The following is a 26,639-nucleotide window of genomic DNA, read 5'->3' as shown; positions in this document are numbered from 1 at the left end:
TTTATTATTTGTAGACTTTTAAATGATGGCCATTCTGACCGGTGTGAGGTGATACCTCATTGTAGTTTTGAGTTGCATTTCTCTAATAATTAGTGATGCTGAGCATCTTTTCATGTGCTTTTTAACCATCTGTATGTCATCTTTGGAGAAATGTCTCTTTAGATCCTCTGCCCATTTTTTGATTGGGTTGTTTGTGATATTGAGCTGCATGAGCCGTCTGTGTGTTTTGGAGATTAATCTCTTGTCGATTGCTTTGTTTGCAAATATTTTCTCCCATTCTGAGGGTTGTCTTTTCATTTTCTTCACTTCATTTTAATCACATGTTTAGTTGTCTTCTTCACCAGACGGTAAGCTCTCTGGAATCTGGGGCTGTGATTATCTTGTTTCAGGTCAGGCCTTCAACTTTTGGGTACTTGATAACTTTGAGAAGTGAATAACTTACACTACGTTACGGCTGTTTTTGCCTCCTCAGAAGAGATGTCTGATTGTTGTTCAGGAAAATCTTGGCAGGTTATTTCAAATGTGCAAACAGCAGAAGGTGATAATGGGATGAGAAGTTGACCAGCTGCTCACAAACAATGGGCAGATTGTTAGGTGAGCACAAGAGGCAGGTATTAATGGCATGATAACTAGAAAGAAAATGAACTGTGTGGATAATAATAATTGAATGTTTGACTAATCTTGAATTACCACAATTGCTGTTTTATATATTCTAACCTCAAAAAATTAAACTGACTACACATTGTACAAACAGGATATTTTATATTTTTAATCTGAGCTTGTTTACAAAATCTGTAATGCAATTATAAATGAAAACCTTTGCTCTGTTTGGAATTTATTTAGACATAAAATTAGGTAGGAATCATAATTAATTTTGTTCCAGTAATTAGTTTTTAATACCATTTACTGAATAGTTTTTCCTTTCCACACAGATATAGAATGCCAGCTTTTATTACGTACTACTAAAAATCAAAAAGTTCCCTCTTTGAAATGCAAATCAAAACTACAATGAGGTACCACCTCACACTGGTCAGAATGGCCATCATTAAAAAGTCTACAAATAGGGACGTCCCTGGTGGCACAGTACTTAAAAATCCGCCTGCCAGTGCAGGGCCACGGGTTCAAGCCCTGGTCCGGGAAGATCCCACATGTCGCGGAGCAACTAAGCCTGTGCGCCACAACTACTGAGCCTGCGCTCTAGAGCCTGCAAGCCACAACTACTGAAGCCTGCATGCCTAGAGCCCGTGCTCCGCAATAAGAGAAGCCACTGCAATGAGAAGCCCGCACACTGCAACGAAGAGTAGCCCCCGCTCGCTGCAACTAGAGAAAGTGTGCACCCAGCAACGAAGACCGAATGCAGCCAAAAACAAACAAACAAATTAATTAATTAATTTTAAAAAGTACAAATAATAAATGCTGGAGAGGGTGAGGAGAGAAGGGAACCCTCCTGCAATGTTGGTTCAATTGGGTGCAGCCACCCATGTAAATTGGTGCAGCCACTATGGAAAACAGTATGGAGGTTCCTTAAAAAAACTAAAAATAGAGTTGCCATATACTCCTAGGCATATACCTAGACAAGACTATAATTTGAAAAGACACATCACATGCACCCCTATGTTCATAGAAGCACTGTTTACAGTAGCTAAGGCTTGGAAACAACCTAAATGTCCCATCAACAGATGGCTGGATAAAGAAGATGTGGTGTATATATACAGTGGAATATTACTCAGCCATTAAAAAAGAATGAAATAATGCCATTTGCAGCAACATGGATGGACCTAGAGATTATCATAGTAATCAAAGTAAATCAGAAAGAGAAAAAAAATACCATATGATATCACTTATATGTGGAATCTAAAATGCGACACAAATGAACATAACAAAATAGAAACAGACTCACAGACATAGAGAACAGACTTGTGGTTGCCAAGGGGAAGGGGGGATGGGGGAGGGAAGACTGGGAGTTTGGGATGAGCAGATGCAAGCTATTATATATCGGATGGATAAACAAGGTCCTACTGTATAGCACAGGGAACTATATTCAATATCCTGTGATAAACCATAATGGGAAAAGATACGAGAAAGAATATATGTAACTGGGTCCCTTTGCTGTACAGAAATTAACACAATGTTGTAAATCAACTGTAGTTCAATAAAATTTAAAAAAAAGTTCCCTCTTGCCACTTAGTGCTCTCCCACTACTTCCACTCTGGGGGTGATCTGTTTTATGTCCCAATGGTTTTGCCTTTTTCAGAATGTCTTTTAAGTTGAACTATCTAACTTTTTTTATGTTTGGCTTCTTTCACTTAGCATGTTGCTTTTGAGTTGTTACATTAATCAGTTCATTCTTTTCTATTTCTAGTAGTAGTTCATTGTATGGAGACACCACACTTTGTTTTTTCGTTTGCCAGTTGATGGACATTTGGATTGCTTCTGGTTTTTGATAATTATTTAAAAGCCTGCTACAAACATTTACATACAAATCTTGGGATAGGTATATGTTTTCATTTCTCTTCAGTAAATACCTAGAAGTAGAATTGCTGGGTTGTATGGTTAAGTGCATGTTTAACTTCATAAGAAACTGTCAAACTTTTCTAAAGTGACTGTACCATTCTTCATTCCCACTAGCCCTTTGATATTGTCAGTTTACTAAATTTTAGCCATCCTAGTGGACATGTAGTAGTATTTCATTGTGGTTTTAATTTGCAATTCCTAATGATTAGCGATGTTGAACATCTTTTCATGTGCTTATTTTCCATCCCTATCTCTCTTTTGTGCAGTGTCTGTTCAAATTGTCTATTACTGGGTGTTTTCTTATTATTAGGAAATTGTGAAAGTTCTCTACACTGTGAACAAATTCCATATGAGATACGTATTTTTGCAAATGTATTCTCCAATTCCTTGGCTTTTCTTTCTCTTAATATTGTCCTTACACTTTTTCACAGCAGAAAATTTTAATTTTGATTAGGTCCACTTTATAGTTTATTTCTTTTATGGTTTGTGCTTTTTGTGTCTGAATTAAGAGAGCTTTGCCTAACCCAAGGTCATACAGGTTTTCTCTTATGTTTTCCTTTAGATACTCTATAGCTTTAGGTTTTACATTTAGGTCTGTGATGCATTCGGAAAATTTTTGTATGTGAGTTTTGGATCAAGGTTCCTTTACTCTTATTTTTCCTTTTTAATTAAGAGTTATTTGGTAAAGTACCCCCTCCCCCCATCCCATAGAGATTTTTATTAAATATATTGATTGAATTAGGGGCAAACTGTAATGGTTACAGAATTATCTTTGTACTTAAAAGCTACATGTATATCTTTACCTATTCTTTCATATCTCTGTAAAATTGATTGATATTTAATACATATTATGAGTTTTCTTGTATTTTGTTTTATTTTGGGGAGTTTTTTTTCCAGATTATTACTGGTATATAAGAAAGCTTTTGGTTTTTCTACACGTACTTGATAATTGGGTATATAATTTTATAACAGTGAAAGGTTATCAATTATAATCAGGAACAGATTGAATTACAGTAAGATTACTTTGTAATGTTCAGGAAGTGATTTGTTTGTGGTACATCACGCATTGTGTTTGTCTTTAAAATCTGAGATATCTAGTAGCAGAGTGTATAATTATTCAACTTAAACCTTTTTAGTACTTAGATGCTGTGGTAGGTGTTAACAAAAATGACTAAATCAGTAATTTGCAGTCCATGCCTTCAAGTAACTTAAACAATCTAGCAGGGTACTAGAAAAAGTAGTTATAATATTTAGTACAGTAAGTTAAATACCACAAGGCAAATGGAAAGTAGCGGTGGTAGCTAGTGGGAGTGGGCGCAGGTGGATGTTAAGAAAGGGAGAAGAGATGCAGGAGGAAGGAGAGGGTGTTTTGAGAGAAACTTTGAAAGACAGTGTGGTAGGATTTCAATAAAGAGTTAAAGAAGTTCTAGGTAGAGCATTATATGAAGTGTAACATTCATGGGAACTATATAGGAAAACTGAGCTATGCAGTGTCACAGATACTGAGGCAGGAAGTAATTTATAGATGTTTGATTCTCTTTATAGCTTTGACATTATATATTGCTAAACATCTTTATTCTAGCCCTTCATCTTAGATTTTAAAATATCAGTTGTTTTTATAAGATACTCTGTTTTAACATTTCTCTGAAGTCATTGCGTGTCTTGTACATACATAACTTAGCCCAACTTCTTTGAGCATAAGAAGATTTTGTGAAGGCTGCATTAGGTATTGCTGTGTCACAAACTAACCTAAAACTTGGAGGCTTAAAACAACAACCATTTTATTGTATCTAATGATGTTCTGGGTCAGGAATTCAGCAGAATTGGCTAGATAATTTTGCTTCATTCGGGGCTGACTGGGGTTACTCAGTGGTGTTCATTTGGTGGCTAGTCTTGTCTGGTGAGTCCATGATGACTTTACTCATGTGCATGTTGCCTGTCAGGGATGATGAGATGCTGAGCTGGTCCCCTCTCTCTTCTGTCATCTCAGTGCCTTTTTACATGATCTCCTCATCAGGATAGTAGGATTTCTTACATGGCAGAAGGAGACCAAGAGACCTGGGTGGAAATAGCAAGGCTTCTTCTAACCTAGCTTTGGAAGCTTGAAACAGTTCCTCCCTGTATACTTATTAGGGCCTTAATAGGTATATTTGTTTTGTAAAATTTTATTAAGAGCATATTCTACATTGAACTGAAATAGATAAAGCACCTATAGGAGAGTTATTTAGTGGTATTAGCTAAATACATAACTTTTAAAAATTTAGAACCTTAATTGGTTGTATGAAAAAATATAATTAGGAGTGTATAAAAAGAGCATTTGTTCCCACTTATGTTATTACATTAACCGGAAAGAACTATATGATTTACTGTTTGCATTATAGAGTATAATTTTAACTAAATAATTGCATAATGTCGACTTGAGGTCTAGAATGTCCCAGGTTTTATGTGTCACTTTTTTTTTTTAAAGGGAAATTGGGGCTGGATAGTGAAGGGTCTTTTATAATGCATTTCTTTAAAAAAAATAAATTTATTTTTTAAATTTATTTATTACTTTCGGCTGTGTTGGGTCTTCGTTGCTGCCTGCAGGCTTTCTCTAGTTGTGGTGAGCGGGAGCTACTCTTCGTTGTGGTGCTCGGGCTTCTCATTGCGGTGGCTTCTCTTGTTGTGGAGCATGGGCTCTAGGCCCGTGGGCTTCAGTAGTTCCGGCACGTGGGCTGCAGTAGTTGTGTCTTGCGGGCTCTAGAGCGCAGGCTCAGTAGTTGTGGCACACGGACTCAATTGCTCTGCGGCATGTGGGATATTCCCAGACCAGGGCTCGAACCCGTGTCCCCTGCATTGGCAGGCGGATTCTTAACCACTGCACCACCAGAGAAGTCCAATATGTGTCACATTTTATATAACAACTATAGTGTAAGATTCAGTAACTAGAGTGGTTTAATTCTGTAACCTAGATACCAATTATAATATCTCACTACTTAATATCTTTGTTTTACAATATATTGAAAAAAGAAGAAGTAATTATACTTCTGCTTTAGAGGCAAACTTTTCCTGCTAGGTCAATGAAGAAAACCTGACTTGAAATCTTTTGCTATGGCAGGAGAGGTAGCCCAAACCACTCTTCCATGTTATGCCTGGCTTGGCTTTCACGTAGGTATATAAGTATTTTTGTTTTCCTGTTACTTTTTTGGTGTTCTTGGGACTACTATTGCTATACTATTTTGTCACTCTATGCATGTTACTAGAGGCTTTACTTATAAAATTCTACTATTTGTTCTTAATAATAATGGCTGCATTTATCAGGTGCCTTTAATATACTGGGCATGTGTTGGAAATAATGCATATGTTGCCTTTAATTCTTCTAAAGATAATCTAAAAGATAAATGCTGTTGTCTTTGACAGATGAGAATGCTAAGGCACAACACAATTCAGTAGCTTGTTTGTGTCAGTTGGTCAGTTGGTGGTAGAGCTGAAATTTGAACTTAATATGTCTAACTGCAAAGCCTGAGTTATTTCCACCGTACAGTAGACCACCTGTCCGAGGTTTCATTTTCTGTGGTTTCAGGTACTTGGGGTCAACCACCGTCTGAAAATATTAAATGGAAAATTCCAGAAATAAACAATTCATCAGTTGTAAATTGCGTGCTGTTCTGAGTAGCATGATGAAATCTTGCACCGTCCTACGCCATCCCTCCTAGGTAGTGAATCGTGCCTTTGCCCAGCACATCCACACACTGCATGCGCTACCCACCTGTTAGTCACTTAGCAGCCATCTCAGTTATCAGATCTACTGTCATATTCATGTACCCTTATTTTCCCTAATAATGGCCCCAAAGCATAAGAGTAGTGATGCTGGCAATTTGAATATTCTCTTGCTGTGCCTAATTTATAAATTAAACTTTATCGTATGTGATGTATAGGAAAAACATAGTATACATAGGGTTCGGTACTATTTGTGATTTCAGGCATCCAACCGGTTTTAGAATATATCCTCCCAGGGTAAGGGGAGACTACTGAATTACAATCCATTTAAAGTTTCTTAATCTCCAGCTGTCTTAAACTGTCCCATTTTCAACATTCTGTTCCTTTTTTTTTCTTTTCTTTTCTTCTGGCCTCTAATGTATTAGCCAAAGCAACCTGCCTATTCCCTTTTTTTTTCTTTCTTTTTTTGGCCTATTCCTGAGTAGTAGGAGACATAAGAATTGTACAGTTTGAACTTCCTCTTCATATCTTGAGGCAGAACCATTTTTTGCACTGCTGTACAAAACATAGAAAGTTGTTACTGTATGAGTCATTGTACTATTTCCCCGTTATAAAAAAAAAAAGAAACATAGAATTAAGGAATACTAGAAAAGGAGTCTTCAGAGGTCATTGCCCCTGATTATATAAGCACAAGCAGCAGAAGCTCCACAACACTCCCTCATTTCAGCAGTTCACAAGTCCTTGTGTTCTTAGTCGACTAGGTCTGCATAAGTTTTTCAAATCTCGGGGTTCTTAGTGTATCAGTTTTTACAGTTATGTCCATAAGGACAATTCACCCTGATTTCAGCAGTTTCCCTCAGTGTGGATGGGTAAACAACTCTAGAGGAGGAGGAGTCAGGTGTTTTAAATACCATCTGCCTGTCAGATCTCAGCCATCCCTTAAATAGGAAGGAAAAGTTTTCTTCCTTTCCTTCCAAGTTTCTGTAGCCTGTTTATACATTATTTCTTCCCCTATCATACAGCTCTATTTACTGGGCAAGACTTGATGCAGAAGAGCCAGAAGTAGTGCTTTTATATGTGCAGGTTATAAGTTAGAAACTGTCTCTTATTTTTAAATATCAAAAAATATTCGTGGTAAGTAATTCTCTTTATAGTTACTGGTTTTCTTTCCTAATGTGTGGTATAAGAGTTTTCAACTGGAAACAAGGGGACCTGATTAGGAGTTGTCTTGGTTCTGCCATTTAGCGTCCGTTCCTGGGAAAATATTTTAAGTGCACTGAGACCCAACTTTTTCCTCTGTAAAATGAGGATAGTAGGTGAGATTTCTAAGTTGTTCCTATGAAAAAACAAATTCTGTGGAAACTTTTCTGACAACTGCCCCACTCCAACACTATCTTATTCTTCTCTTGTTGTATCTCCACTATACCCTGCTTATTTCTAGAGTTTTATAAAAGAATTTATGTACTTTCTTATATTACATCATGATTTCTCTAATTTGCCCTGTACTTCTTTCTTTCTATGTGGATTCAACAAGCATTTACTGCCTGCTGTACACTTGGCACTGTGGGGGGAATGCAAGGAGGAAAGCTATTTATATTTCTTTTTTTTTTTTGAAAGAATTTTTTAAATTAATTAATTAATTAATTTATGGCTGCGTTGGGTCTTCGTTGCTGCACACGGGCTTTCTTTAGTTGCGTCGAGTGGGGGCTTCTCATTGCGGTGGCTTCTCTTGTTGCAAGCACGGGCTCTAGATGCGCTGGCTTCAGTAGTTGTGGCTCGCGGGCTTAGTTGCACTGCGGCATGTGGGATCTTCCCGGACCAGGGCTTGAACCCGTGTCCCCTGCAATGGCAGGCAGACTCCCAACCACTGGGCCACCAGGGGAGCCCTATTTATATTTCTTGCTTTTAGAGTATTTATAATTTAATTGGAGAGATAATTAGCTGCAGTGTAAGCAAGGCTCTGTATTGTTACTCATCTTGTTTCTTTTTTCTGTATATTGACCTTTTTTTTTGTCTTCTGTGACTGCTGGCACTTTAGATGCTTATCACTAGCAATTTGTTTCTATTTACTTGAACTATTTTCTTCTTTTCCCCCTGGAAACTGCATTCATATTGAACATCATTTATATGCAAAACACTCTTCTAGGTTCTGTAGAAGATAACAAAGATGAGTAAGATATGATAACTACAAAAGAGTTTATAATCCAGTAGGGCAGATGGAGCAGCTACACAATCAGAATTCAAATCGTAAGTGCTTAATGAAAGAAACTGAATTTTACCTAGATCTTTCAGGATGTGTAGGATTTGGGTAGGCAGAGTTGGGATGGGCAAGACATTCCAGCTCAATGGTATTAGCAAAAATACTGGAGTAAGACATTTGAATAATAATGAATCAAACATTCTGGAATTTTGAGTATGTATACATGTGGATGAGTAGTAGAAAAAATTATTAAAAGATAAGGTGAGTCTTGACTAAGATTCTTGAATGGCATACTATGGGAATTTTCTTTTTTTTTGGTAGGGTTTGTTTGTTTAAAGCAGAAGAGAGTGCCATAATAAACTATACTTTCAAGGAATATTTGGTCACTCTATGCTTAGTGGACTGGTGGGGAGGAGAGAAACTCTAGGTAGGAAGATCACTTTTTTTCAAAAGGTCATTACCTTTTGAAATGGTGGTGGTAGCTATGGAAAGCGAAAGGAAGATAGACATATTTTAATGGAAAAATAGACTGAACTGAGCAGGTGACTTAATGTTACGGGGAAGTGGAAGAAGGAAGTATTATAAAGGTTTTTGAGAATTTTTTGAATTTGAATGTTAGGATGTTGTGCCATTAACATAAAGAGAGAATTAAAAGGAGAGCTTGAACTTTAGTTATATGATAAAGATGATGATTTTGGTGTTAAATATTTCTTATGGAGATGAAGGCGTGGAACTTGGTAGAAGGGTTGGGTTGAGAGATTAGTTTGGGGATTCATTTGCCTAAAGTTATAGTTTAAGTCATAGGATTGCATTCTTAGAGGAAACAGAAGAGAGGAAGCATGCCTAGGGTATACCCTAGGGGAATGTGCAGGTTTGGGATGATAAATTGTGAGTTATTGAGTAGTCATGTAGGATAGTGCAGTTTCACTGCAGCTTAGGGAGAATTTTGAGTTGGAGGTCAGTAATGTCTGTTGCAGTAAGGACTGAGGAAAAAGGGCTGAGAAAACATTGGACTTGGTGGTCTTGATGAGCTTTGTTGGGGGAGGAGGTGTGGTGTCTTCCTTCCCCATCCACTGTATGTGCAGTCCTTTCTCTTTTTATTGTATCCTTCATCTTCTTCTTTCTGTTGATGTCCTTATTTTTGTAATTTACTTTCCATTCTGCCTCCCCACATAAATTCTGTATCATTTCTCGTATTCTTCTGCTTCCTGCTTGTTCTCAGATCTATTTCCAGTTATACTTATTCCCATGTGGGGAAGGATAATAGAGGAGGATATCCGTGTTGTTGCTGGACCCATCAGTTTCATGGACTTCATTATTGCAGTGTGAATTATGGCACATATAACAAAGCAAGTAAAACTGTGATCACATGGAGCCTATTTGAGGTTTCTGATACACGAATGTATTGCAGCTGAAAGCTTTAGCATGAAATTCTACCAACATTTCTTAAGAACTGCCAGTGTGGATTTTTTATGACACTTCTATTTAAAAAAAAAAAAAAAAATCTGAGGACTTCCCTGGTGGTCCAGTGGCTAAGACTCTGTGCTCCCAACGCAGGGGGCCCGGGTTCAATCCCTGGTCAGGAACTAGATCCCTCATGCCACAACTAAGAGTTCACATGCAAGTAAAGATCCCACATGACACAAGGAAGATCCCTCATGAGGCAACGAAGAGCCTGTGTGCTGCAACTAAATACCCGGCGCAGCCAAATAAATAAATAAATAAAAATAAATATTAAAAGAAACCTAATGAGCCTGTATGAATATCCTTCTTTATAAAAAAATCTGTGGTTTAATGAGTCTTAATATTGTATGGGATTTCTATTTTTCTCTTAAAAACTATTAAATCTAACATATGTATATATGTATACATATTCAGAATACATATATAATTGTGTTATATTTTCTTTTTTTCTTTTGTTCTTCTCTTTTTTAATTATAACATAACCTTGAGATAATGTGTGTAAAGTGAGGCAGAAATGCATTTGAATAGTTGTAACTGAAGGGAGGACTTGGGAAAAAGTAAGATTATTTGTGTGTGTTTGTTAGTTTCTAGTATATTAACTCAGTGTTTTATTTTGAAGTATTTTTTACTCATCTCTTTCCTTCTAATATGGCTTAAATGATTCTAATTCTTTCTTAAAAATATTTGTCTGAAAATAATTATCAATTATTTCAGGGAGAAGATTTAGGCTAACAACTTATTTACACATGTGATACATAAATATGTATCCCTTTCTGTTGCAGAAATTTTAAATAATTTAAAAGTACATGAAATAAAAACCAAGAGCTCCCTTTGTTCCTTAGGTGTTTGTGTCTGTCCTTCCAGACCTTTTGCTGTGCATTTACATACATACATGCTTACAGATATACACTTACAGAAAAGAATATTCAGTTTATTTTTTAAAACCTAAATATCCTATATGCATTTTTCTGTAACTTGTACTTTTTAACTTAGCAGTGTGTCTTGGAGCTCTGTCCATTACATAGTGTTAAATTTATGTACCCATGTACACAACCAGTATGTGTCTGTGTGTATGTTTTTCTTTTAATTAACTAAGTTTTGCCTTTATAAATTTATATAAAGTATAGATTTCAGTAAGCTTTTAATTTTAGAATAGTTTTAGATTTACAGAAAAGTTGGGAACTTTGTACAGAGTTCCCATATATGCTATACTCACTTTCTCCTATTATTAAAAATCTTAAACCTGTATAGTATATTTGTCACACTTAATGAACCAGTATTGATATATTATCATTAACTAAAGTCCATATTTTATTCACATTTCCTTAGTTTTTACCTAATTTCCCTTTTCCGTTCTAGGATCCTATTGAGGCTACCACATTTTAAATTAATTAATTAATTAATTTTTGCTCTGTAGAGATGTTTTATTTTTTAATTTAATTTAATTTTTTTCAGTTATACATACACATGTATCTATTCTTTTTCAAATTCTTTTCCCATTTAGGTTATTACAGAGTACTGAGCAGAGTTCCCTGTGCTATACAGTAGGTCCTTGTTGGTTATTTATTTTAAATATAGCAGTGTGTACGTGTCAATGTCAAATTCCCAGTCTTTCCCCTTCGCCCACCCTCCCTTGCTGGTAACCGTAAGTTCCTTCTCTAAGTCTATGAGTCTGTTTCTGTTTTGTAAATAAGTTCATTTGTATCATGTTTTTAGATTCCGCATATAAGCAGTGTCATATGATATTTGTCTTTCTCTGTCTGACTACTTCACTTAGCATGATAATCTCCAGGTCCACCCATGTTGCTGCAAATGGCATTAATTCATTGTTTTTAATGGCTGAGTAATATTCCATAGTATATATGTACCACATCTTCTTTATCCATTCATCTATTGATGGACATTTAGTTTGCTTCTATGACTTGGCTATTGTAAACAGCGCTGCAGTGAACATTGGGGTGCATGAGGATACCACATTATATTTAGTCATCATGTCTGTTTAGGCTCTTCTTGGCTATGGTAGTTTCTTAGACTTTTCGTGCTTTAGATGACCTTGACAGTTTGAGGAATACTAGTCAGGTATTTTGTAAAATGTCCCTCAATTGGGATTTGTCTAATGTTTTTCTCATGATTAGACTGGGGTTATGGGTATTTGGGAGGCAGACCATGGCTTTGTAAATTATAAAAATAAAATTTAATTTAAAAAATCAAATAATACTGAAAGGTTTATAGTGAAAAATGGCCATAACACTCTCCATTCCTGTTTCCAGCCCCCTGTCCAGCTGTAACTCTTTTTCTTTTTTTAAATATATTTATTTATTTATTTTTGGCTGCATTGGGTCTTTGTTGCTGTGCGTGGGCCTTCTCTGGTTGCGGCGAGCGGTGGCTGCTCTTCTTTGTGGTGCACAGGCTTCTCATTGCCATGGCTTCTCTTATTGCGGAGCATGGCCTCTCTTATTGCGGAGCATGGCCTCTAGGCGCACGGGCTTCAGTAGTTGTGGCACGTGGGCTCAGTAGCTTTGACTTGCGGGCTCTAGAGCACAGGCTCAGTAGTTGTGGTGCATGGGCTTAGTTGCTCCACGGCATGTGGGATCTTCCCGTACCAGGGCTCGAACCAGTGTCTCCGGCACTGGCAGGAGGATTCTTAACCAGTGCACCACCAGGGAAGCCCTGTAACTCTTTTTTAAAAAATTTATTTTATTGAAGTATAGTTGATTTACAACGTTGTGTTAATTTCCATTGTACAGCAAAGTGATTCAGGTATACGTAAATATATATATACACATATATATTCTTTTTCATATTCTTTTCCATTATGGCTTATTGCAGGTTATTGAATATAGTTCCCTGTGCTATACAGTAGGACCTTGTTGTTTATCCATTCTGTTTATAATAATTTGCATCTGCTAATCCAAACTCCCTATCCATCCCTCCCCGGGCTATAATTCTTAATTCTCATCTCCTTTTAATTCCAAATTTCTAAATAAAATGCTCATACTGCCTTTTATTTTTGAATCGATCAGTTTTAGACATATATTGCATTCTTGTTAAGATAAATAAGAATTTAGCACTTTTATAATTTAGCTTCTTTCCTATCTCTAATAATTTCATAAACCTTGGTTGAAGCAATAATCAGGGCTTATTGTGACTTTGTAAATACTGTTCAGTGCAGATCAGAGATCCTTTTCTCTATGGCTTTCTTGGTTTTCATGTAGCTAAAAATTGCCTCTCTTTTTCATTTACATATATACTTATTACTTCATTTTCTGTCTTATTCTCTGTTGTGTGGTAAGAGGTAATCTGGCCATTCCCCTTTATTCCTGGGGGGCCTTGTTTCTGCAGTTCTCCATTCCTGTGTTTCGACCTGAACTGTTACCCTTTAAGCCAGCTGCACAGCTTTCATACTGATATTTTCTTGTGTTGCTCTCCTGTGCTCTGGGTCCCGTGTTTCCTGGGTCTCATGTCTTCTTGCTTCTTTGTTTACTCCTTTACTTAGCATGCCCTCATGTAACTTCCTCCGAAAGGATGCATGTGTGGTAAAAAATTTTGAACTTTAGCTTGTCTGAAAATGTCTTCCATCATGCTTGATAGTTTGGCAGATTTTAGAATTCTAGGTTAAAAAGTATTTTCATTACGAATTTTGAAGTCACCGCTGTATTACTTTCTAGCGTCTACTGTTGCATTGATGGAGTCCAGTTCCACACTGTTACCTGATCTTTTATATGCGATCTTTTTTTTTTTTTTTTTCCCCTTCTTCTGGAGGCTTTTAAGATCTTTTCTTTATCCCCAGTGTACTGAAATTTCATGAGGGTGTGCCTGGTGTGTTTGGGGCCAGAGGGGCTACAATGGTGAAGTCCATTGTTTGTACTCATCCCTTGAAGAATCTTCATTCTGGAGACTGATCTTTTATGGGAATTATTTATTTGTTTGTTTGTTTGTTTATATTTTTCTTCCTTATGCAGTTTTCTTTTTCTGAAATTTCAGTTAATTTGATATTAGATCTCCTGAATAGATCCTTTGTGTTGCCTTATTTTTTGCTATTTTTCACTTCTTTGTCTTGTTGCTCTGCGTTTTGGAAGATTATCTAAACTTTATCTCTTCCAACCTTTGAATTAAGCCTTTCAGTTTTGCTATTGTATTTTTAATTTTTAAAAGTTCTTGTTCTTTAAATTTCCTGATTCAATTCAGCTTGAGTATTTTAGGGAAGTACAATCAGCTTGTCTTTGCCTTGCCTAGGGTACCTGAGCCTTAAGGCCTGTTCAGTTCCTCCAGAAAATGAAAGTTTCAGTGTTTGTCTTAAAGGGTGAGATTGAAATGATCACTTGAATGTTTGGGGTGAGGGTGGGAGAACTGGGAAGTCCAACTGTTTCTTACATAAACTTTTAAACAATTTCCGTTGTTTTAAGATCCCTGTATGTGCGTATGTGTGTGTGTATACATACATATACATATACAGATGTATACACATAAATGTGTGTATGTGTGTGTGTTTATATATATACACAAAGTATACATATATATGTCAAATGTGGGATCCTTTTATAGATTTACATTTACATATATCAACTTGCAGTTTTCATCTAACATATCATGAACATTTTCCCCATGACGTTAACTGTTATTTAAACATGATTTTTAATGGCTTCATAATTTTCCATTTCTGAATATAACCAAATTTATCGAACCAATCTTCATTATTAAACATTTGTTATTTACAGTTTTTCACTGTTAAAAATAATGTGGGATGAAGACCGTTGTATGTGTATTGTTGCGCAGGCTTGGTTTTCTTTTTATTAATCTTAGTTGTGGAATTGTGGGATCAAAGGAATGATGAGTTTTAATATTTTTCCAACATACTGTTAAATTGCTCTCCAGTAAAGACTATCAGTTTATGCTCATCACTGTGTAGAAGTGCCTATTTCGCTTCACCTTTGCCAAGCAGCACTGGTTACTGTTTTTTGTTTTTTTGTTTTTTTTCTGCGGTACGTGGTCCTCTCGCTGTTGTGGCCTCTCCCATTGCGGAGCATAGGCTCCGGACACGCAGGCGCAGTGGCCATGGCTCATGGGCCTAGCCGCTCCGTGGCATGTGGGATCTTCCCGGACCGGGGCACGAACCCGTGTCCCCTGCATCGGCAGGCGGACTCGCAACCACTGCGCCACCAGGGAAGCCCGGTTACTGTTATTTTTAAGAAAAATGGTCTTTTTAAAAATTTTGTGTCCATGTAAGATGATGGATATTCACTAAACTTACTGTGGTAATCAGTTCGTCCTATATGTAAGTCAGATCATTATGCTGTATACACGTTAAACTTATTCAGTGCTGTTTGTCAGTGATATCTCAATAAAAATGGTCAATTTGATAGGTGAAGAAATGATTTCATGTTATTTTAATTGAGATTTTTTTCATGTTTGACATTAGCATTCTTTGAAATTTGCTTGTTTTGTGTCCTTTGTATCTTTTCCTATTTACTATTTTTTAATTTTCTTTTTAAAATTTTATTTTTCTATTTTTTCTTTTTTTTGGTAGTAAATTGTGAAAGTTCTTTATATAAAAAGAACTCTGCATAAAAAAGAAATCAGCCCACTGTCTTTTGGGGAAAATTATTTGTCTTTATTGAGACTTACCCGGAAAAATTTTGGATCCCTACTGTTACTGGAGGAATAGCTTTATTAAATCTTAAAACTGTGTGTCAGAAATGACCAGGTCAGTTAGAAAAGGGATTTGAAGAACTACTACTGAAAGGCTTTCAGGACTAAGAATTCCCTTCCTTGCCATGGAAAAGAAGAAAGGATTAACAAAGATCAACCTAGAGCACCTTACCGGAGAGAAAGTCATGATGTAGTGTAGAAAATAACAGTAATTTCTCCCTTTATTACAGGACTTGTTTCATGCATTGAGCAAGCATTTATTGAGGGAGAGCCTTCTCTACCCTCAAGGAATGTACACTGGTTGGGTCAGGAATGATGCTAAGAAGAAAGATACGTTTGTAACTAACTAGAATATGGTGTGAGATAGAGAACCTGCTTGCTGTATTATAGCACAATGGACCTGGTCTAGTTTCTTAGCACAGAACAAATGAGAATGAGCCTATCAGTGACTGCCAGAAGTTAAAACTATCACCTCTTTTACCTGGAGTGGTAAGAGACAGCTGAGTCAATAAAAGTGAAATGGTTCTCAGCTGCTATTTAGTTTTGAACAGTTAATTTTTTCTTCTGTTTTTGAGGTCAATATGAGTATGACAGTGAGAGTTAAAATTTTTGTCAAAATGAAAAGAGTAAATTATATTTTTGAAAGCAGGGATGTATGTAGTACATTTTTTTTTTTTTTTTGCGGTACGTGGGCCTCTCACTGTTGTGGCCTCTCCCGTTGCGGAGCACAGGCTCCGGACGCGCAGGCTCAGTGGCCATGGCTCACAGGCCCAGCTGCTCCGCAGCATGTGGGATCCTCCCGGACCGGGGCACGAACCCGTGTCCCCTGCATCGGCAGGCGGACTCGCAACCACTGCGCCACCAGGGAAGCCCTGTAGTACATTTTTTAAAGTAATTAGAACTGTTAAAAAATGGGTGGCAATCTCCTGTTATCTGGAAATCTGTGAATTAATTCTGAAGATTCCAGATGAATGGTTTGTTGATGTATTATTTGATCAGTCTCTTAAAAGTATTCACAAAGCTTTTAATGTTTTGCTTTCTTATTGGAGCAGTTCATATAATACTTGTGTGTGTGTGTTTTTTCATCCCTACATTATTATAATGACATTAATACTTGTGGAGACAAGTGAATTTTATTATAATCAGATGAAAAAATTTATTTTGTTCTTTAAGAACTGGTTTCCAAAGTGGTACTTATAGTAAGAATCAACTGATACCTTGTCGATTTTAAGATTCTTTAGTGCAGCACTATTACTCATTTTTATCTCATACACGTAAATGCTCAATAGAAATGTATTGGGTGAGTGAAATACGTGTTACATTGATGCATTTGTGGCATATACTGCTAAATCATAAGTTGACCATATGTTTGAAAATCCCATTTATATTTTGTTTGAAATTATTTTCATCAGCTTTCTTTTTTATATCTTAACTTCTCCGTATAGGTATGTCTTTAGCCCATGTGTGTTTTTCCACATATATAATTTAAAGTATGTTGTGAGTTGATAATGACTTATTTATTCCTTCTCTTTCCCTCCATTCTTAGATTCCTTTTGCATCTTTAAATTCAAACCGTATCATGGGTCTCTTAGCATCTGTGTTCTGTCTGTCCCCTATCCCCCTTTTTATTGTCAAATAGTGTCCTTATGTCAAATTGGGCTTTTCAAAACAGATAATTTGTTGTTTTTATGGTGGAATAATTCTCACTTTTATTCTAAGAATTGTGATGGAAAGATGAGCTAGAAATTCTTTCCAAGCCTTAGATTAAATCATGAAGGATAAAACTACAAATTCATGGTCATGAGAAGAAGTAAAAACTAAGAATGACACTTGTTAAAGAACAATGTATAACTGTAAACTTGATGCCAGGGAGTCTTTTCCTTGTGAAAAGACCTCGAAGTGGCTTTTATAAGTATGAATGCATGACAGTGTGGTAGCAGCAGACTTGAGGTTTTATAGACAGTGGGGTTCTGACTTGTTATGGCCTCAGCTAGAGAGCCTGCGTGCCACAAACTACAGAGCCCATGCGCTCTGGAGCTCCGGTGCCACAACTAGAGAGAGAGAACCCTTCAGGCCACAACTAGAGAGAAACCCACGTACCACAACTAAGACCCGACGCAGCCAAAAAATATAAAGTCTTTGTTTAAAAAAAAGAAAAAGAGAAAGAAATGCTTTTCTACTCTGTATATATAGACTGATTTGTTTTTGCTTCCTTTGCTTTGAAGGTTTTGGGTGTAGTATAGGGTAGGAGGTAAATGCAGTTATGTCGTCAGTCACTCTTATAGCCTTGACTATGCCACTGTTTTTGTTTCCATAGGTGTTTTTTGTATAATGACTTCACACCTTCAACTTATTTTTACTTGAACTATTTAATACCATACTTGAAGGCATATTTCAAGACCCCTTTTCCTGTATTACAAAACTAATATGCTCCTATTGCAGAAACTTAGAAACTTTTTGCCACTTAAAAGTAATGGCTTACAAAGAGAAATGAAATTGAGTTATTTCTAGTGAGGTGGATGGACCTAGAGACTGTCATACAGAGTGAAGTAAGTCAGAAAGAGAAAAACAAATACCGTATGCTAACACATATATATGGAATCTAAAAAATAAAAAGGTTCTGAAGAACCTAGAGGCAGGACAGGAACAAAGACGCAGACGTAGAGAATGGACACGGGGAGGGGGAAGGATAAGCTGGAACAAAGTGAGAGAGTGGCATGGACATACACACACTACCAAATGTAAAATAGATAGCTAGTGGGAAGCAGCCACATAGCACAGAGAGATCAGCTCTGTGCTTTGTGACCACCTAGAGGGGTGGGTTAGGGAGGGTGGGAGGGAGATGCAAGAGGGAGGAGATATGGGGATATATGTATATGTATAGCTGATTCACTTTGTTATAAAGCAGAAACTAACACACCATTGTAAAGCAGTTATACTCCAATAAAGATGTTAAAAAAATAAAAGTAATGGCTTTTAATGATTTGCACTATTATCTTTCAGTCTGTTTTCTGAATGTGTATATTAATTATAAATTTTAAAAAATTGTGATGTGTAGAGGCAGGAGGTATATATGAGAAATCTCTGTCTTCTGTTCCATTTTGCTGGGAACCTAAAACTACTCTAAAAAATAAAGTCTATAATGTCTATAAATAAGTATATTTATAAATAAAGTCTATAAAAATTGGGTCATATTATATTATAGTTTTATTTCCTGAGAAACTAGTTTAATTTTATTCTGAAAAAAATTGTTTTGTGACTGTGGCAGGTTTATAGTGTATCATATTCTTTATATATGTCTATATATTTGTCATTAAAATTCTATAGTTATTTTAATCTGTGGGGTTAGAAGTCAGGATCGTGGGTACCCTTAGCAGTGCTGCATAATAAAGACTGGAAGGGGATACCTGAGATGGGTTCTGGGTGCTGTTCATTTTTGTGAAAATTGAGCTGTATACTTACGTGCTTTTTTCTGGATGTATATTATACTTTAATAAACTTTTAAAAGTTTAATAATTATTGAAATAATACTTTTAGGTTAATAAGATTAATAGGGATAATAGGGAAAAGAAATGCGGAGACATTTCAGATGACTATTTTCTTCAGTTGTGATTAATGATATATAACTAGTTCACTTAAAAATGTGTAGCTACTTAAGGCAATATTAACTTATATATGTGTCTGAGCTCCAGCTATTTGTACTGACATTTTATGGCTGGATTACAGACTATGACATGTTTTCAAGGACTTTAAAACACCAAAAAGTAAGAGTAGTGAGCCAGTCTGAAGTGTGAGAACAGCTTAATCTATTTTAGAATTTTAGAATAAGTTGTATATGAACATATGAGGACTTTATCTAGCTGTTTCATCTCTGTATCTCTAACTTTTTCTTATACTCAGCAATGCGTATTTGTTAAGTCAGTGAATCCCTGTTTTGGTTTGCTCAGCCATCAACTGTCCTCTCATCTGCTTTGAGTGTTATCACTTTAAAAAAAGCACTTTGTCAGTTTGATAGGTGAAAATATCTTATTTGAATTTGTGTTTTTTAAATTAATAAGTTTTAAAATGTTTATTAAATACGTAGATTTAACTTTTTTGAGAATTATCTAGTTAAGTAGCTTGGAGAGTCGTTCAGTATGGTAGCCCCTAGACTCATGTCTTTTTTTATTATTATTTAATTTATTTAATTTTTGGCTGCGTTGGGCCTTCGTTGCTGCACGCGGGCTTTCTCTAGTTGTAGCGAGCGGGGGCTGCTCTTTGTTGCGGTGCGCAGGCTTCTCATTGTGGTGGCTTCTCTTGTTGCGGAGCGTGGACTCTAGGCGAGCGAGCTTCAGTAGTTGTGGCACGTGGGCTCAGTAGTTGTGGCTTGCCAGCTCTAGAGCGCAGGCTCAGTAGTTGTGGCGCACGGGCTTAGTTGCTCCGCGGCATGTGGGATCTTCTCGAACCCGTGTCTCCTGCACTGGCAGGTGGATTCTTAACCACTGTGCCACCAGGGAAGTCCTCATGTGGCTTTCGAACAGTTAAAGTAGAGCTACTTTGAATTGAAATGTGCCGTAAGTGTAAAATATAGACTGGAATTTGAAGTCTTATTATGAAAAAAGGAATGTAAACTATCTCAGTAATTTTTTAGTATTGCTTCCATGTTGAAATGATGTTTTAGATATATTGGCTAAATAAAATATTATTAAAATTAATTTCACTGGTTTTGTTTTGTTTCTAATGTGACTACTAGAAAATTTAAATTTACGTATGTAGTAACCATTATATTTCTGTTTGACAGAGCTAATCTAGACAGTAATCTAAACATTAGGTGACTAGGACCTGAACTTAGGGTAGTATTTATAGAAAGAGAAGTAAGGAGAGATTTTAAGAAATTATGCAATTGGCATATATGTTATATAATCTCGGGTGTTACATTACAGGCTTTTTGCAGTTTTTTGTGTTTCCATCATAGCTTTGTTATCAGTAGTAAGCTTTTTGAAGACAAGGATTTCATCACTATTTTAAAATTCTCCTCTACGTTTTGTCTTTTGCTGGGTGCATAGGAGCTTGATTGAACAACAATAACTAAAAGGACATCGAATAATTTTATACACACAAAGTTTGAATTTTTAGAATGCAGGTCAATGATTCTTAGAGTTCCTATACCCTTTATTTTAATATCATAATATCACCAGTTAGCCATGTCAGTCATATCTTTTTTAAAAGGTGCAAGTATAAGGGAACTAACATCTAGTCTTATATATGTACCAGGCTCTGGGTAGTCATTTTATATCTTTCTTCATTTAGTCCTTGTAGTAACCCATGAGAAAGATATCAACCATTATTTTACATATTAGAATATTGAGAATGAGTATTTTTTCCAGTGTTATGTTAACCAATCCAGATATGCCCAGCTTCAAAATTAGCCCCTTTTCCTTTGTAGTTTACTCTCACGATTAAAGTTAGCCACTTATTTTAAGTGATTTGAAGTTAGTTTGATGCTGTATTGGATATGAAGTATGTAAAGAATAATCTTTAGAATAAAATGTGTTGTGATAAATTTTGATAGTTTAGGAGGTATTATGTATTCCAGTGTTCAATATATGAAAGGAAATTTATAAATAACTAAAACCTTAGAGAAAGAAAAAAAGGCATGTTTGTTTTTCATTCTGATTTTCTTGGTGTGTTGTAATTCTAGAAATTTCACTGTAGTTCATGAATAAAATAAAATTTTAAAATAGTTTTAAATATTTATTTTGTCTTTTAGATAAAATCAAAGACAAAATTAAAGAAAGAGATAAAGAAAAGGAGAGAGAAAAAAAGAAGCATAAAATAATGAATGAGATCAAGAAAGAAAATGGAGAAGTAAAGATTTTGCTGAAAAGTAAGTTTATATTAAGTGATTTCAGTTGTACTGTGTTATATTGTTCAGTATATATGTATTGGCTTAGTGATTAAAATAAGAAATGTTATTTGGTGCTGAATTTTGCTGGGAATAAACATTTGTGGTCAGACTATGAAAAGTAAATATAATAGTGGGGTTTTCTAATCTGTGTAGTAATATGTCTTTAGTATATTTATTTAGTGAGTTATTAGAAAGTAGTAAAGGTAATTATTAGGTTCCTTAAATTATTTGAAAATAGGTTATCTAACTCTGTGTTTATATTACTAGTCTTTATCCATATTTAGATAATCTAAAATAAAAGGCTAAAGAAATTTTTAGCATGATGGGTATGGTGGAGGAAGTGATCTTACCAATATTTGATGATAATCACCATAGCATAGTCTGGGATTTAGAGGGAGCATTTTACTCTGAGCTAAATAAGAAGGTGTACTGTTTTACTGTATGTTTCTTGCATGCTTAAGAATATCCTCTTTTTGTTCCCTGTTTTTTTCTCATTACAACTATTTTTAGTTGTTGTTTATACATAGGGGTGGATGGTGAGGTAATAATATAAATCCTGTCAATAAATCTGAACTTTTCCAGAGAGAATTTATGATAGAAGGATAGTTTTAAATTCACTCAGATAGCAAGGTAAGAAGAATCAGTGGCATTTGGTTGCTAGATAGCTAGCAAATTCATTTGCTGCCTCATCAAGTTAATAATTTGTGGATCAGAACACGTTGACTTTGATTAATTTCATATTGAATTTATGTGTGGATAAGCCTTTCTATCTACATAAGGGAGAAAAGGCCATAGCACTGTAGGTGCAATGAAATTACTGGTTAATTTATATTATTTAAGGTAAACAGTATTAGATTCTATAATTTCATTCCATTCTTTGTCATGTTTCCAGATGTTCTTTGGTGGCACTTTGTCTAAGCTCTATTTTCTACTTGTCAGAACTTTATTTTCTATAAAATTATTTTGACCTTGAAGAAACATGTCAGAGCTTAAGTTGATGGCTACTTGGTGAATGCTCATGGTCCTTTTGTTCTATTTTTTTTGCCAGTGTGTTTTATCTGTGTTGTCTAAATAGACTGTAAGCCTTTGAGGCAGTAATATAATCACACTACTGCTCTACAGCAGCTAATGATTAACACTTGAAATGTTTTCTTATCTTTACCCTCTTGGTTTAGTCAAATAGTCATTTTTTATTGGTTTAGTCACATAGTCATTTTGTTATCCGTTTGTACAGTGATTTGTACAGTACAGTAAATTCCTGTCACTTGGTTGAATGTTAGATTCCTAACATACCATTAATGTGAAGTATGTGAACCTAGAAATTACATATGCAAGTAGAATTTTAAATAGCCTAAAAAGTGGAGATTTTCCAGTAATATACAGTGGTAACCTTGACTTTGAAGTAATTGAAAAATTTAAGAGGTATTTTGAACCGAGCTAAACTGAAACCTAGTGATGATAGAGGGAAAAAAAAAGAGATAGATTTGGAAATAAATTGGTGACCTTTGGGATGACCATAGGAAAATCTATTTACTGTAAATTGGAGGTAAATAATAATTTAGTTACTGTCTTACAGGGTTGCGGAGATTAAATGAGGTAAAGTAAGGGGGAAGTGCCAAGTACAGTTGTCTAGCCCACAGGTATTCAATAAATAGCTATGAATGTTACTTATAAACACATATGAAAGATTAACTCTGTGATTAAAAACCATGACAAAACTATCTCCCCTCCTCGTGGGTAGTATATAGATAATTAAATGAATAAAAACATGATTAATTTGAGAAATTGTGCCTGTCCCATGGTAAGCACTGAGTAAGGGTTAGCTATTGTTACTATCCGGCAAAAAACAATTTGTTTGCTTGTGTGCCGGCCATTTCCCAAGTGAGCCTTATGATCAGGGAGAGGCATCCTTTGTTATTGGTGTCCTGGAGCAACAAGAGAATCAGTTAGGTGGGGGCAGTACGTATCCTATTATTTACTACTTTATGTCCCTTTTTTGTTTATGACTTTCAACTTTTATTCTCTCCTTAAAATTTTCTCCTTCTGATAATGCTAACATTGCAAGCTATGGCAGACGCAGGCATTGATCGATTGGTGATGACACTTGACTATCTGACAGTAGATGCTAACTCTTACTCCATGGGACTTCCCTGGTGGCCCAGTGGTTAAGAGTCTGTGCTTCCATTGCAGGGGGCACGGTTTGATCCTAGTCCAGGAACTAAGATCCCGCATGCTGCGGGGCACGGCCAAAAAAAAAAAAAATTTTTTTTTAAAAGAGGGAAAAAAATAAAGTAACTAACTCTTACTCCACACCAGTCTTATTTCTTCCACATTTTCATTAAAAACTGCGTTATGACTAGAAATATATACATGATTATATACATTCCAGAAATGTTTTATTAATGCAGAAATGTTGTAAATGTTTTTCACTGATAAAATAGGAGTTTGCTTTATTAGAAGCAAATAATGTTTGAAACATAAGCTTATTTAGCTCATCCTTTTATATCTAATATCTACCAACTACTTTTTCTGAGTATACTTATGTGTTTCAGCCATTTTATGTTGTTTATTGATAAGGTGTGAGAACATGGATGTTATGATTATAATATTCTTGAGAGTAAATTTTACCATTATAACATATCAGCGAAGCTTGCTGGCGAGCAGGTAGAAAGGGGATGAAAAGAAGCCAGTGTTCAAGGTTATTGGAAGTGTACTAAAGGTCACAGGTAGGTAATTCATGACAGGAGGAGCGAAGATGTTGCTGTGCCAAAAAAGGAAAGTCATTCCCCAAAGACCAAAGGTTGAAAATAGCTAAACTAATTACTGCTTTGTTTCTGTGTATGATAATGGAATTTTATATGTATATATATATATAATATATATATAACTTCCCATATTAGATATGAAATCATATCCAGTATTTCTGGGCAACCTTTATTTTTCCTTTATTAACACTAAAAATATACTAAGGTTATGAGTGGAAATTAATTCCAGTGATTTTGTGATTTTTAAAGATTTTAAAAAAATAATTTGCCATTAACAACGCATGCTGGTTTTTTTATCTGTTTGTGTGTGTGGTTTTTTCTGTCTCTGTATGAGTGCCTCTTTCTTCTGACTGTGTGTGTGTCTCCATTTCTCTTTGTCAGATTCTCTCTTTGGCTATCTGTGCATGTGTGTGTCTACTTGGTGTATGTGTGTGTGTTTGAGGTCCACTGTGCATATGTCTGTGGATCTTTGGGGGGAGGGTCTCCCATCAACCTTATACTTTTATACTTTTTGAGGGTCCAAATTACTTAGCAGTTCTTTCCGTTTTGGGTATTCACCAGGATCCTTTAAAAAAAAACACTACAGTTCTGATTTATTGGGCTCTGTTTGAAGAATTATGAATTTAGAGTACATATGTACTTTAAATACCTTTTAGTATAAGAGAAAAACATCAGTATTCAAAATGATCTTATCTCCTTAAGTATTTAAAAATTTCCTACATGTATCTGTTGCATTTCATGTATCATTCCAAGACATTAAATGACTGAGAGATTGTATAAAACTTAAAAATAAATTACCTAGTAAAGGCTAGTGCCTTGATTTGATTTAAATGTAAAGAATGCATTTTACCTGTACCCATTGAGGGGGGATCCCTAAGACTACCCCCAGGTTTGATGATTTGCTGGGAGGACTCACAAGACTCAGCATAAATTTGTACTCATGGCTGTGATTTATTATAGTGGAGGATACAAAGTAAAATTAGTAAGGAGAAAAGGCACATGTGGCGATTTCTGGAGGAAGCTAGGCACAAGGTTTCAAGAGTCCCCTCCTAGTGGAGTCACAAAGGATGCACTTAATTCTTCCAGCAGTGAATTGTGATAAAATATGTGAGATGTTGTCTACCAGGGAAGCTCATTAGAAACTCAATAGTCAGGGTTTCTACTGGGAGCTGGTCACATAGGCACCCCCTGTGTAGCATGTAGCAAAATTCCAGAAGGAAAACAGGTGTTCAACATAAACCATATTGTTTGCACAAACAGTTTAGGTACAGTGAGCCACTCTTATCAGGGAATGGTAGTAACCTTCCCAAAATACAAGTTCTCAGATACCAGCCAGAGGCCACCCTTGCAAGCAGGCCTAAGGGTAGCAGTCTCAGGTATGTTATGTTTAACTCTTTTCTGCACACTGTGCTCACTTTAGTATTTAATTACAGAGTAGTTTGTCATGGAAGTTTAATTACTTGATGCTCAATATAACAGTCTCTTGACTAATTTCTTATTAGTTTGTAATTTTCAGTTTCTATTATACTACTACTGTTTTCATCCATCCTTGTGACTAAGAAATAGATAGACTGTTGTACCTATTTTATTTTAAAGTAACATGACTGGATATTTACTATTTTAACTTTAAAAAATGTGTTAGTTGTAAATATAATAGGATATTAAGCTTATATTTTCATTCAAATGAAATTCTGCTTATTTTGGCAAACCATTTAATTTGTACAATTTTACATGTATTTCCAGTTTAGTTATTAATTATACCTAAGCCTGTTAAACTTTAAGTCCTGTTTTTTAATACACTACAGTCTTTTTTGCTTGACTCATTTGGATTTTACTTACATATATTGAATATAAACCTCTTTTATCTTTCATTTTGATTAACTCCCTGTTTTAACTTTTTATTATTAATTTTTTCCTAAGATTTTAACCTAAATCTGATGTTTTGATAGTTTATACCTGGGTAGCAAGTATGAATTTGTTAATATATTTTAAAACTACTTACATGTAGACTCGAAAATTAACACTTTATTAAGGGTTGCATTTTATGACTTTGCAAACCTGCATAATCAATAATGCTGACAGATTTTTAGTTTTGCTTTTCATAATGATACCAATTTGGTCTCCATTGCATACGTACGAATTTTTAGAAGAGATAGTTCATTATTAACATTAAACTTTCCTTTTTCAAGAATTGCTATGAACTTGAGAGAATATTTATGGTTGTTGTTTCAGGGTTAGGATTTAGTGATAGTATTCATATGGTGAAAAACTGACTGAATGGGAGACAGGGAAAGAACCTATAAACTTCAGGTAGTCTGTTGGTGAGAGAAATCTTTGCATTCATGGAGTCATTAAATGTTCATCTGTAGCAGTGTACTAGATGCCAGGAGGGATTTGATGATTGGTGAAAAAAAGTGTTTCACTCTGAATTCATCAAAGTTATTTGTTTCACTCATATAGT

At 35.5% G+C, this 26,639-nt stretch overlaps 1 protein-coding gene across 1 annotated transcript in view; it reads left to right on the top strand.

Annotated features, from left to right (window-relative positions):
- RSBN1L (round spermatid basic protein 1 like) overlaps positions 1–26,639 on the top strand; it is a gene marked incomplete at its 5' end in the record, with an annotated part of 62,756 nt that overhangs the window by 10,478 nt on the left and 25,639 nt on the right. Inside the window, one exon of the mRNA XM_079711179.1 lies at positions 21,276–21,392. Within this exon, the coding sequence (XP_079567305.1) occupies positions 21,276–21,392 (117 nt within the window). The remainder of the gene's footprint in view (positions 1–21,275; positions 21,393–26,639) is intronic.

This window comes from Hyperoodon ampullatus, assembly GCF_949752795.1.
Source record: "Hyperoodon ampullatus genome assembly, chromosome: 9".
Lineage (NCBI taxonomy): Eukaryota > Metazoa > Chordata > Mammalia > Artiodactyla > Ziphiidae > Hyperoodon > Hyperoodon ampullatus.
Note: the sequence above shows the minus strand (reverse complement) of the source record. Positions and strands in the feature narration are given on the sequence as shown.